Source organism: Hesperophylax consimilis, chromosome 3 (genome assembly GCF_061612785.1).
Source record: "Hesperophylax consimilis isolate HC1 chromosome 3, BYU_Hcon_1.0, whole genome shotgun sequence".
NCBI lineage: Eukaryota > Metazoa > Arthropoda > Insecta > Trichoptera > Limnephilidae > Hesperophylax > Hesperophylax consimilis.
In genome coordinates, this window is record NC_142838.1 from 8,657,342 (window position 1) to 8,671,820 (window position 14,479).

At 33.8% G+C, this 14,479-nt stretch overlaps 2 protein-coding genes across 2 annotated transcripts in view; one reads left to right on the forward strand and one right to left on the reverse strand.

Annotated features, from left to right (window-relative positions):
* Positions 1-6,760: 6,760 nt before the first annotated feature.
* phr (deoxyribodipyrimidine photo-lyase photorepair) lies at positions 6,761-14,420 on the forward strand. The gene is made up of 6 exons (XM_089647783.1): positions 6,761-7,297; positions 7,423-7,784; positions 9,294-9,492; positions 10,030-10,222; positions 12,495-12,736; positions 13,246-14,420. The coding sequence occupies exons 1-6, from the start codon at positions 6,889-6,891 to the stop codon at positions 13,443-13,445; spliced, it is 1,605 nt and encodes a 534-aa protein (XP_089503909.1). The 5' UTR covers positions 6,761-6,888; the 3' UTR covers positions 13,446-14,420.
* The window catches only part of LOC149424912 (uncharacterized), a 51,069-nt gene continuing 50,679 nt past the window's right edge, over positions 14,090-14,479 (reverse strand). The window contains exon 12 of the mRNA XM_089646890.1: positions 14,090-14,228. Coding sequence (XP_089503016.1) covers positions 14,172-14,228 — 57 coding nt within the window. The 3' untranslated portion in view covers positions 14,090-14,171. The remainder of the gene's footprint in view (positions 14,229-14,479) is intronic.

A 14,479-nucleotide genomic window follows, 5' to 3' on the forward strand; every position in this document is an offset into this window, starting at 1 on the left:
ACATATGAATATATAGACTAGAAATTAAAGGTGAGGGGTAAAATCAACTGTTGAAGAACGAAGGGGGTAACGCTGACTGTGATTCGTCAATAAATCAATCTGACAGTATATAGGCATCTCGCCTTTTAATATCACCATTTAGTTCTTAAAAGTAAAATCTGCTTTTGAATGAATAGACATTTTTACACGGGAGCGCTAATTACTCGCCACGTTATGAACAAGTCCAAATTCGGCAAAAAAATTTCTTCTATTTTCAGAGTCGAATATTTTGTTTACGTATTTAGTTAAGACACTTTTATAAGTGTTCATAATTTACTTCCCAGTAACAACGATGCGCACACTTGGGAATCGCTACATTCGACCAATGTTGGAGGGTTGTCACAACCGCTATGTTCCTATTAATAATAAAATATTGAAATCTTTAAGAAAGAAAAGTAAAACAACTAAAAAACAAATGAAATTATACACACACAGTTTTTACCAGCGATTCCTAAGAGTATTTGGAGTAAAAATTTGGACATCATTTTGCCTTCCGATGACATTTTTTCAATTAAAAACAAAAAATATGATTTTCTATCACACATCGCCACTCGGTATAACCTAGCGCATTACGTGATATGCACTCCTTCTCGTTCCAGCAGTACCGTACATACGAAACAAGCGCGTACCTAACACGTGGTACCTAAAGCGCAAAAGGCGAAGGCACATCCCTGATTCTTATGCACACGGCTTTGTATTTTGCGTCCAGATGTATCTCGATGTGATAGTATATGTTTCTACAACTGATCCATATTATACGATGTGAATAAGCTTAAAATAATGCTTACATATGGAATGTAATACGACAATTGGGTTTATTCTCTTTTCACATCTATTTTTACAAGTTTTCATATCACAAGCCACCATTTTGCCGTGTTATTTCGTAAAATGCCTCGACCATAGCTCGACGCTAGTTCGAACAAGAATGATGACGTCACATTCTCAAGATTCACGGGAAGCCATACGCAAGCCCAGGCGGCTCCAATGGAACCGGTATGGGGAGTGGGGAATAATACGCTTTTAATCACTTAGAGCAGGTCTACTAATATTCATATGTCTATGGTTGGTTTCTAGGTTCCTAGTTTCTACGCGTGCGCACAGACGGTTGTGTATTTAGTGACGTTTGAATATATTTACAAAAAAATTGTGGATGACTTTCCTCAAGATATTTTTTATTCAATTTACTAAATTATATGTAATTATCATACGCGTGTGAGATTTCAGCTAACATCGAATGAACCACTAATGTTATATTTTTTTTATGTTTTAAACGCATGTTTCAATAAGCGTTTAGAAACGAAACATCATTTATTCCCATTTAATAATATATACATATTACAGAACGAAGTCCCACCTTTTGAGCTATTTATAAGTTGTGGTCATCTTTTGTCCTTTCTTGAGTGATAATTATTTTAAGCACTAAGAGAACGGGGTGCATGAAATGCGAATCCTACGAAATCAAAGAAACAAACCACTTATCGAGAGGTTCGAACATTTTGATAGTTAAATTTTACACAAACACATTATTTTTTAATAAAATTAATTTAGAGACGGAAAAAGTTGTAGTTATATTGTGAAGTTTAAAAAGCGAAATATACTCGTACAGTGGAGGCAAGAAAAAATAGCCTTATCTAAATTTTCGGGTAGACCAATAAAATTTCAAGAAAGGTGTCGAAGATCAAGGCAGAAAAAAGTGCAAGATCTGCCACACCCTCGTAGTCCTTATGAATTGCAGGTAGCAGCAGAAAAGATTTTTGGGAGCGCGAGTAAAATTGTGCTGCAAAACTCGTTCAACAAATCGTCGCTCTAGTTCGTTTTTATCCAACAGACCAAAACGTAAATCGGAAGAAATAGAGCTTCAAAGTTTTTTTTACGAAAACTCGTATAAAATGAAATTAGCTCAATTGTAAGCTTACTAAAATGATTTAAAGTGATATAAATTATTAGTTTTAAGTAAAATTCGTTTCAAATGTTTAAAATTACGCAGAAAGCACATTTTTACTTTGGATGTAGGACAAAGTGACGAAATCTTCTGCGTTAAAGTTAGATATTGGACAAAGGAGACTGGATGTTGGACAAAAGCGCGCACTCTTGCTTGACTTCTGCTTTATCCAATGTGTGTGGTATTACAGGAAGATCGGAAAGCATTTCAAAATAATATTGTTATTAAATACACTCACAATAGGTCGGTCACTGAGCGTTGATATTTAAATGATTGGCGCTCAATAATCTTAACTTGTTATTTATATTTTGGAGGTGAGACCGATAAAATTCAGGTGTGATACTAAATATTTTTGTGACATTTAAAAAAATGATTTGTTACTTGATTGGGAATCAAATGGTAAGAGCGAGCTTTATACAATAATAACGTCGTAAAATCATAATTGAAAACTTACCTTTTCAGACGGCATTACATTTATCGGGTGATTCATTGCATTTGTTATTGTTGATTGACGAACAGCAGCCAGTGAATGCAATTGGTGCATCAAGTAGGTCATCAATCGTTAACTAGAGCTTACTGAAGTCTGTATATTAATTATTATTGTAAAACGCCTTAAAGGTGATTTTACACTAAAACCGCGCCATACAAATATTATAATTTTGATCATATTAAGGCATATAAATATAAATCTGAGCTTTAAAAATAGTTAGATAATTCAAAGGATCTCGAAACACAATAGATACCTACAAGTTATTTAGATATGTGTTAAACAAAAGTCCTTTTTAAAAATGATTCGACATTGGAACACATGGGGTAGGATTTATATCTATTACACAATACAGACTAACTTGTAAAAAGAGGTCGTTAAACCTTCTAACCACATTTAGCTCCGTAACAAGTGTTCCAGTTTTTGAGTTATCAGCGAGCCATTGTGTATTACCATTCAGTTGGGCATGGATTACAAAAGTGGCTGAATGAAGGGATTCGAAATAGACAGTGGCGAAAATATAGGGTGGCAGGGCTGGCAAAATGCCACGGTAAATGCCATGTCAAATGACTATAAATCATTTACCTATTTCTTTTATAAAATTTTATTTTCTACAAAATTAGTTTCAATAAATTTTTCACAAAATTGTACTGGAAACGAGGTATTTACAATAAACCAAACTTAGTCGCGTAAAAAAATTGTTTTTTCAAAAATATACGCACTTTTACGACTTTTTACCTCGGAACCTATTAGAGACAGAAGAAATTTGAAAAAGTAAAAGATGTAGGTAATTTTATTTTCTACTATACTTGTTAATCTACTTTAGCAGAAATTTATATTGAAAATGAGATATTTGGGAAAAACTGGATTTTGGCGCGATTTCAGCCGGTTTTTTCAAAATGGCAGCGCGAGCATAGGTGCGCCAAGGTCGGAAACTCGGATTTTACATCAGGGGACCAGTTTATAAAACATGTAAAAAAATTGGGACTACCGGAATAATTACGATCGCGAATCGCTAATTGCACTGGACTATTAGCTGTTTGGTCTATTAGAGTAATACGCCCGTAACGGAGAGAATTTCACACAAATGGCTCGGATGTTGGATACCTACATTTATATGAAATGTAACTTAACGGCCGGCTTGAGGGGTCCTTTTGGGCAACGTGTGGATGTTGGATAAACACGCTCGGAATGTTGTTTAATTTTGGTGGACTTAAGACAAACTGCGTTTTGAACACTTTATTTTTTTTTACTTGTATCGTATAAATAGATACTTTCTGAGTACAACTGTATACTAGACTCAATTTCGCAAAAAATGGTCTGTTGGATAAAAACGAACTAGAGCGACGAAATAGCACTCTCACCTTGTCCAACATTAAACATATGTCAAGCTTCCGCATTAAAATGTGAAAAACTCCTTAAACCGTATTCACCAGAGACTTATTCTGAGGTTAAAGTCGACCAAAGAACAATGCAAAGGATAAAAATGAAGCAAAAGTCAGGTGTCTGAAAACGTTCTGATTGTTGACGTCGTGATTCCGTGAAAATAATGAAGCAAAAGTACTTCACTCATGGTTTTGTAAAAAATTAAACTCCAAGCACTTGTCGATCATTTGGCCACTAGATTGTCAGAAGTTCAAAAAGAGGTTTTGGAATTAGTTTAATCCACAGAACATTTTTAAATTTTCGGGTTCCGTGAAAGACTTATTCAAGTTCTATTTTTATATCATTGTAGGCTAGTTGCTTGACAAAACTGAAATAAAAACAGAACTTGAAAAAATCTTTCACAGAACTTGAAAATGAACGTTGAAATTTGATGAATTGTTCAGATTCTCCGAAACAACCCGTCCTAAATGTCACCTTTGTAAATGATGTATAAAAGGTATTGTGATGGTTGTGGCAGTCACGGAGTAATGATAGACTCTGATGACAACGAAGACACAGATTTTCTGTCATTTTTCGGGTAAACTTCGGTTTATGGGCGAAATTCCTAAAAAATAAAGCTAGTTATTTTTATACTAACTTTGGGCCGGGGAATCCGAATCTGGCCGAAAATGGCCAGTTAAATTGTTTGTGCGTCGAAATTTTAAAGTCGTGTAATTCAGTTAATATTGCTTGCCGCAACCTAATTCTTTCGGATTCGGATTCCCCGGCCCAAAGTTAGTATAAAGATGTATAAAGATAACTAGTTTTATTGTCAGAAAGCGTTCAAAATGGCCAGTTAAATTGTTTGTGCGTCGAAATTTTAAAGTCGTGTAATTCAGTTAATATTGCTTGCCGCAACCTAATTCTTCCAGATTCGGATTCCCCGGCCCAAAGTTAGTATAAAAATAACTAGTTTTATTTTTTAGGAATTTCGCCCATAAACCGAATTTTTTCCCATTTTTCTAATAAAAATTGTATGTAACTACTTCTTTCCTGTGTTTTTTGTTTACTTAGAGAAGAATTAAAATTTTAAATTAATATTACTTCAATGTTTAAATATTTGTGTACTGTCAAAATGTTATAGGTTTTTTAGTTTTTTTTTAAATTTTTCTGTATTCAGTGAAATGGTTATTACAATTATTATGTATGTTAAGACCACCAAGCTAGGCACATGTCCGCGTTGTGTGGTTATTACTTCCGATATTGGGTGATTTTTGTCATCATTAACTGGGCATTCACTACTAATATGCCAATTTACGAAGAACGCATAGCGGGTTCTGGAGATCGATAATTTCAATACGATTTTGACGAAATCCGTCATCCATGGTCAGTTAGCGATGTTCGCGAGTACGGTCAAAATATGATTCCCACAGTTGGTAGACAAAAGCTGCTGCTTTTAGCGAGGCTTCCAACTTGTCGGATAAGCTGTCGATATGCACGACTTTTTGGATGGTGTCATTCGTTATGCAAAGTAACTGGCTAGTTAATAAATGGAGGTGAACTAACTAAGCTCTTAGAACTGAAAGAAATCGTATATTGTATAGTACAAACTCATTCCAATGAGGTACTCTGCTAAATACCCCTACAATATTGAATAGGGGGTGGCTAGATGCTTCGGCCGTATGTAGCCAACATTTAAAAATTTCTATAGATTTTGTGTTTTTTCCCGTTCCCTAAAACTATCTCGAGAAATTTACCTGTTCATACTATCACTGATCTGCTAGCTTGCCGGGGCCGCGGCCGGGTGCAAACCAGGTACCGTGTGAAAGGTTTGTTCCAAATTTAATATAATATAAGGTTTGTTCTTACAGGCCAACCGGTGCCCTTTACTGTTATTGCTTAAAAATTCTTCTTCTCCGGTTCCCACAAGTCATACGTTTTATTTTATTTTTATTAATATAACTAATTTTACAGAGCTGCTTCGTATTTTTCACGATACATTGAAAAAAGCAAACAAACTTTTATTATACTATCACCAAATACAAAAACGTTATAATGCGTAGTAGTACACCCCTATATTCAGATTTCCGACGCGACTATACTACACTATGTTAAACAAGTAACATTTATCGTATGCTTATTTGTAAAAAAAATAAACAAATTAAATAATAATAATAATAAAATGAAAATATGCTAAATGGTTGAAACATATTATAATGTATGCCGAGCAAAATATTGAGAGATGCCAGATCAAGAGATAGAAGTTGTGGATACCCTAAGGCCCCGTATATCAGTTAGTCCCTATCCCCGCTATACACGGGGCCTTAGTAAGTAATTAAACGTTTAAAGGGGAAGAAGTTATTTGTGATTACTGAAATTATTGAACGATTATTTGAAAAATTACTAATTTTTCGAAGAAAACTTCTTCTAACTGCTTTTCACTTTGTGATGGCATTATTTATTTTTTATTAAAACACAAATAACTTAGTTTACATCACTTTATTTCGATACAAAATCTCAACATGTTTCGTGAACCAAGTTCACATCATCTGATATACTTGTGCTCCTGATGATGTGAACTTGGTTCACGAAACATGTTGAGATTTTGTATCGAAATAAAGTGATGTAAACTAAGTTATTTGTGTTTTAATAAAAAAAAGAAAAATTACTGTTTATCGTCGTTCTCGAATAAACGATAATTTTTTTTATCTTAACCTCAAAGTAATAACGAATCATGCATTTCAATACTATTTCTAAATTATTTTAGAAATTGCTAATGCGTCTACTTACCCCGCGCTTTTTCATTGTATAAAAATAAAATTACAATCTTTATCTCTAGTCTATGCTAACTATCTGTCACATCGAGAGTGGCAGAGAGTGGTATTTATGGTCATATCGTTGATTTATGGTCATATCCATGCACATGGTCTGGTTTAGTTTATGGTAGTGTTATGAAGTTATTCTTGTTATTTATTTTGTAATTACGAGATAATAATAAACATTCTTCGAACCACTTTGAACATGCTTTGAACCGTTGAACTAAGGATATTCTTGAATGGTATTGTTTAGGCATAGTTTAACATATTTGAAACTTAAATTTCCAGGCTGCGCGATGGCATCTACTTCGAAAAAGATGAAGCTGACGAATGAAGGAAAATCTGATAAAACCAAAAGTGATTTTATTGAATCCATTGAAAATGATAGAATTTCTGCTGGAAAATCCGTGACTGATTTCAAATACAAAAAGACACGGGTCCGAATCTTATCAAATGAATTAGAAATGCCGGAAGACGCCAAAGGTGTTGTTTATTGGATGTCTCGAGATTGCAGAGTCCAAGATAATTGGGCCATGTTATTTGCTCAAAAACTGGCATTAAAAACTAGCGTCCCCCTGCATGTGTGTTTTTCATTGCTGCCGAAGTTCTTGGATGCCACTATGAGGCATTTTGATTTTCTACTAAAAGGTAGCTTATTTTTGCACTACTCTTTATCTTTTAATGAATGCTTTTCATTCTCTATTTTGGCAGCCATATTCTCAAAAACGCGAGACTTATTAGATTTTACAAAATTTAGCCATTTATATATCCAGGTTTGGAGGAAGTCAGCAAAGAATGTGCGAGTTTAAACATAAACTTCCACCTGCTGGAAGGAAGTGCTGGAGAGGTATTACCGGCTTGGGTCACGGAGCACCGGATAGGTGCGGTGGTGTGTGACTTCTCCCCGCTGCGGCAGCCCCTGTCCTGGGTGGAGGATGTGAAGACAAAGATCCCTAAGGACGTCCCCTTGATCCAAGTTGACGCGCACAACGTTGTCCCTTGTTGGATTGCCTCCCCCAAGTTGGAGTATTCGGCGCGAACTATCAGAACTAAGATCAATTCTAAGTTGAGTGAATATCTGACGCCATTTCCACGCGTGATGAAGCACCCACATAAGAGTGATTTTGCTCCAAAGGTAAACTTTCATTGACATTAAGCAATTTTATATTATTATTAACATGCAGCTGGCATTTTGGTTAGTAGTTTAATTTTTCTGAAGCTGTTGTATTAAATTAGGTTTATTGTTGATCTTTCTATTACTATGCCAAATTTAGATATTGGTCCAACGTGCAGAAATGTTCAACTTCTCGGACCACTGCCGCTAACCTATTAATGTTTTGTCATTAGTCACTATTCATTATGAATAATTTTGGTTTTTACTTTACACAAGAGAATATTAATAATACAGTCAAACATGGTTATAATGAGCACGAGGGGATCGACTACATTTACTCCTTATGGCCATTACTCATTATATCCCTAATAGGTTTATTAAAACTTGTATAAACCTATCTCTTAACGTGGTCTTAACACACTCTACTATCAATATATTCGCAAATGTACTGTATATTTTCAATATTGCAGTAAGTATTACTTATTAAAAAAGTAAATTAGAAAAATACTCTTTTGTTAACCAAATTTATAATCAATGATTGTTTTAAAGATTTCGCTTTCATACTTCTCAATTTCTCCCTCAAAACAATCAACGCACTATAACTATCATCCCTTGTTCAAGGCTTCCAAGAAATTATCAATAAATTGTCTATATTATTATCACTAGCTTGTATGTATTATACCGTTTGTAAAATATCACTTTTCATAAATAACTAGCTTGCCGGATTGTTATGGTTTTCGGCTGTAAAATTTTACTTCTCACAAACTAGTGATGCACAACCTGCTGCCCTATTCTTGCGGCCTGCATGCCAATTTCATACGGCCCACTCGGCCATAGAGAAAGATCATAATGTTTGGGGGTAATTCTTGAGAACCCTGGCAGAGAACATTTTTTTATGTAGTTTTGGTTATTATACGTTGCATATCCTAAATAGAACTAAATTTGAAGAACCGGTTTGCAAAACACCAATTTATAAAAAATCAACAGAATCCCTAAGTCTTGAATTTTGCTGTCAACCCCCTCCCCCTCAACGAAAACAAAAAAAAAATCCACATGTAGGATTGCTGTTGAAAAATAGACAAAGCTGCCCCTCTGCTGAAAAGGTTGTGCATCACTGTCATAAATTTAAACATATTTATTGGTTTTTAAAACAATCTAACAATCATCTAACCGCTGCGCTATACCACCCCTTTGTTACCACTTACTTCAAGAATAATTCCCAATTATTCGTTTTTCTTTCCGACCCAATGACCCATTCAAGTATTCAGAAATTTGTGTTGAGAAAATATTTTGCAGGGATATCAGTGAATCGACCTCGTTATAACAGCCAACAATTACATGAAGATAAGCCTGAACTAGAATATTGTTTTGTAATTGCTCATTATAGCCGTGAACTCGCTATTGCCGTGATTGTTATAACCAAGTTCGACTGTATTATGTTTGTTTATGGGTGAAAATCAAATAGTAATAAATAAAAAAATTAATACTTATTGAATTAAGTTTGATTATAAAATATGTTTTGGTGTTCAGGATATTGACTGGAAGAAGGCATTAGAGAGTCGTGATGTAGACAAGTCCATAGGTCCATGCTCTTGGGCTACTCCGGGAACCAAACAGGGATTGAAGACTCTGGAGAAGTTCTGCACCGTGGGACTGAAGATATTTGGAACTAAAAGAAATGACCCTCTCGCTGATGCCTTGAGCAACCTCTCGCCATGGTTTCACTTTGGTAAAAAAAACCATACTCAAAATTGTTTTAATATTAATGATTATTGAGAACCATGATTAAAAATTATTTTCTTTAGAGATTATTGAAATCCTGATATATTGATATTCCTCCATAAAATTGTAAACTTATTTCACTACTGTAAAAAAATATTGAATTATTTCTACCAACCCATGGATAGGTTGTTTTTGTAAAATTCCTCATGTGTGTGCCTTCAGAGGTTAGACACAATTTAAATCTTAAAAAAAAATGGTTCCATGATATTTCATCAAAATGAAAATTCAACACACCTTTAAAAAGTGATATGGAGTCATTAAAAGTGATTAAATAAAAACTGGGTTTAATAGTTACCTATTTAACCTAGTTTTTGTTTCATCAGTTTTCAGGACTTTACTTCATTTTTTGTAACTGTTGAATTGTCATTTTGATGACATACCCGGTCACTAAAAAAAAATCATAGGTACTTATAAGTTTCTCATTTAATTTCACGTTTAGGTGTTAAAATGAAATGTTTTACAGCTGTTAATTGTTTCGTTTTAGGTCAACTTTCTGTCCAGAGAGCAGTACTGTGTGTACAGAAGTACAAGTCGAAGCATAGCGAGAGTGTGAGTGCTTTCTGTGAAGAAGCCATCGTCCGACGAGAGCTGGCTGATAATTTCTGCTATTATAATGAGGACTATGACAGTTTGAAAGGAGCCTCCAACTGGGCCCAAACTTCTTTGGATTTACACAGGTAAAATAATGTATATTATTATTTTCAACCATGCTCATATTTATGTAATTATAGCCCTTGCGAAGGATGTTTGGTAAGTAAGTCGAAACAACCACATACTCACTTACCTTGTTCCCCGCTATCCTCTGCCTTTCCTCCCCTTCCCCTATTCTTTCTGTCTCACATTACTTTCTGCCCAAGGCCTGGACCAACAAAACCAGGCTAACTGTAAATGAAATATAATACAATGTTTCTCATAATCTCATAAATGTTAAATTTGGTTTTGTTTAACCTTTTGAACGCATTAATTTGCTCCGTTTTATCTATACCCGTACGCGGTACATATTTTCAAATACCTATGCACGCAATTAAATGTCAAGTTATAGCATTCTGGCATGATTTATTGGACTAAATAGACAGAACAGATTATTCTCCACAATATGATAACGAATCCTCGTGTGTCAACACTCTTAGATGTTTATAAAAAAAAAAACATAAAATTTCATACAAAGACGTACCGTATCTTTTGAATGTCGTCCCGCCATTCACTCGGCGTGTGTGTACTTAGGCCACTGCGTTGATAGACACAAGGGGGACACCATGAGCACTTATCATTTTTTGTTATGAAAACTTTTTCTAAAACTGGACACTTAAATTTTATGTCATTAATATAAAAACAAAATTGAACTAACGCCATCTGTTGACAAAATTGTAAACTATGTCACTCGAAGGCGCAAAGAGGCTCACTTGATTATCGATGTTTTTTAATGAAATACAATTTTATTTTCGAGAAATTCTTGTAGATGTCAGCAGTGTGATAGTTCTACGAATGTTCAAGCGAGCGGGAAATAAATTTATGTCAAAAGACCGCTGGAATATCGGCATTCAAAGTTTCCGTATCAACTGTTGATACAGCTGCGTGTGAGTATGGACTTTTTGCCGTAACAACAGTTGTTACGGCCGCGTGCAAAGGGTTAATGGGATTATTTTTCAATGATTATTGATAATTTTATATAATCTAAACTATGTGTTCTGAATTTTTTTATTGTAGCGACTATTTAAACATTGTACATACACAATATGATAGTGAATATATGTATACATAGTAAATTGTATTTCTTAGTCCTCCTCACTAGGGTGACCTGTGCTGAGGCGGACTAAAGTTATTCATTTCTGTTACATTAGTTTTCTATGTCGTTTTTAATGTTTTTTTCATAGTTTTTAATTAATGTCAATCAATATTTTCGTAATTCTTTATTTGTGATAGATAGTGACATTCGCCATTCGTAGCTTCAATTTTTAAGAAATTTAGCATTAATTATTGAAAAAATAGCTTTTATAGCTATTATTTTGCGTGTTCATAGTGTTTATAGCTAAATAGGATAACGTCATGGAATGGGATTCGGCAAGAGGGGAAGAATAATTAAATTAGCAAAATCACTTGAAACATGTTTATTGTATTATTGATTGAAACTCAACATGGCACATGTTTTTACAGTAGAGTGTGTCACGTTCATTCTACTATCTGTCAATACAATATTATAGCTACCAAAAAATCTGTTATTATTGCTAAAATCACCATTTATCGCTTTAATTTGCGAAAATATCGTTAATGCTATGAACCCATTCTAGTCTCTAGTGATAGATAATAATGAACTTTGATGGATTGTTTAGCAGATGGTAGGAATTATTCTGGGTCTCGTCCTTTGGGTTGCAATAGTGTTTATTATAGTCTCAATCCCTGCATTAACGACAGCTATGTGCCATCTATGGGTAACCTCTTAAACTACTCTATAGTGCCATTTATGAGTATACTCTCAAACTACTTCCTAGCATATCACAAATATGTTCGACATTTAGGATAGTTTTGAATTAAATAGTCAATATATATATTATTGATGGCCTAGCGCACTCAAGTGTTAAGTGCAGTTTTAAGTAAAAACAATTTCGTTTTTTGGAAAATATTTATAAAGTTTCCTTACTTAATTTTTTAGTCTAGAATGGATAAAAAGCAGATATTCGCATTAATACTGTTGTTTACATCTTATAATTAACCTGGAGTATTCTTAAAAATAAAATTTTCAAGTTGCTTTTATCACATACCTGTTATGGTATTTGAAATTTAACACCTGTCTGCCTGCCAATGATTATAATAATATGTTATTTTATATCTTTATCCCAATTAATATTGAACTATGTAAATTCTAACATTTCTTTTACTAAATAAATAAATATACGCAATAAATTAAAGTATCTATACAGCGATCCATAAATTTTTTGTACATATTTCTAGAAAGGATAAGCGAGAATATCTGTACAGCACCGAGCAACTGCGGGATGCCATGACCCACGACGACCTCTGGAACTCGGCGCAGTTGCAGCTGGTGAAGGAGGGGAAGATGCATGGCTTCATGAGGATGTACTGGGCCAAGAAGATTCTGGAATGGACCGAGTCCCCGGAGCAAGCTCTGAAAGACGCCATCTATTTGAATGACCGATACAGTTTGGACGGTCGTGATCCTAATGGATTTGTTGGTAAATTCAATTTTTATTTCTCAACTTGTTGATTCTTGGAATTTTAATGTCACAATATTACCTTTTTATTTGGTAAGTCCATTGATTTCAAACTTAAATAACTTTTGTATGGTGGTCAAAGGGCAACATCCAGGCCTGCGAGTCAGTCTAGGGCCTTAGGTGTTGCCCTATGGAACTCGTCGATTCTGCTGTGGAATGAAAGAGCCGGGCAATTCACCACCTGTGTGCGTGTGCATCATATGGACACAACGGTTGTGGAAGTATGTAAGGTTACCTTGTTGATGCTGACCAGAAATTCAGAGGTAGTGAGAACCCAGGTGGGCTCTCAGTGGGGTGAGGTTAGGTCGGGCACTAAGGAGTTGATAACACCCTTTGACATGAGTTGAACTTGATATTATATATATTTTTTTATTATAGCAGATCTTCATTTGTGGCGTCAACTTGCAGTAACTTCTTTCTGTTTTCTGTGTTTTCTTTAGGTATTTTTACAGCTTTTTATTTTGTTTCAGGCTGTATGTGGTCCATTTGTGGGATCCATGATCAGGGCTGGGCGGAGAGGGCGGTGTTTGGGAAGATACGCTTCATGAACTATGCGGGATGCAAGAGGAAGTTTGACATTAATGCCTATATTGTGCGATATGGAGGGAAGTGCCACAAGTCTGTTAAACTAGCTAATAATATTTTCGTAAAGAAACCGAAGAAAGAATAAATAAAACATAATTTCTTAATGTTAGAATTCAGTACAAATACAAATAAGTTGTATATTTTATATTATTTTTATTCAACACTTTACAGTAAGTTTTATTTCATTTTTATACAAAATGTTACAATAAGTTTTATTTTATTTTTATACAACACGTAACAATAAGTTTTATTTTATTTTTATGCAACACGTTACAATAAGTGTGTGCATATTTTTATATAACATATTACAATAAGCATATTTTTATACAACACGTTACAATAAGTACATGCATATTTTGTGTTCAGAAATGATGGTTGTTGATTTTTTTTCAATCTGCCTGTGTAACCGTAAGCGTTATATTTTTAGTAGTACAAATTGCAAAATCTTATAATGGATACAATTTTATATATGAGTATGTATTAAGATTGAATCTCAAGAAAGATGTACCTTATTATTAAATATAATAATGTGTTTGTTTATTTTATAATAATTTAGTAATAAATTAGTAAAATTATATGTAAATGTGTAACTACCTTGATATTTTAAAAATTATATAGTAAATTACCGTTTTTAATAATTTTTATTTTATAATAATAGATCACGGCAGAACTTTTTCAAAGTATTTGAATACATAAAATTAGTCTATACAAGTATGTCATATAAGTTTGATCATTTTCATAATATAGATACATAATGTTTATAATTGCACCGTTGTTTTTTAGGGTTAAAATAAGGTACATTTTTATCACATTAGCAAAGAAAACTCAGGCACTTGGTTGATTTCCCTTGAACGAAATATGTGTATTCCTGAAAATAATTTAAAAACTTAGTATGTATGTATTTAACAAACTCAATCCTGCATCCTCATACATATTTCACGGGTTTGGGTTGAGAAAGTTAATTATTATTAAAAATATCATCTCAAATTAACAAGTATTAAAAAATATTGTGTGTTTTGCAAGTGTTAAAGTGTTTTGTTCATAGATTAATATAAAAAATTGATGCATTTCTATTTGAGTTATTTCATTTAAACAGATAACCATTGGATTAGAAGGCTT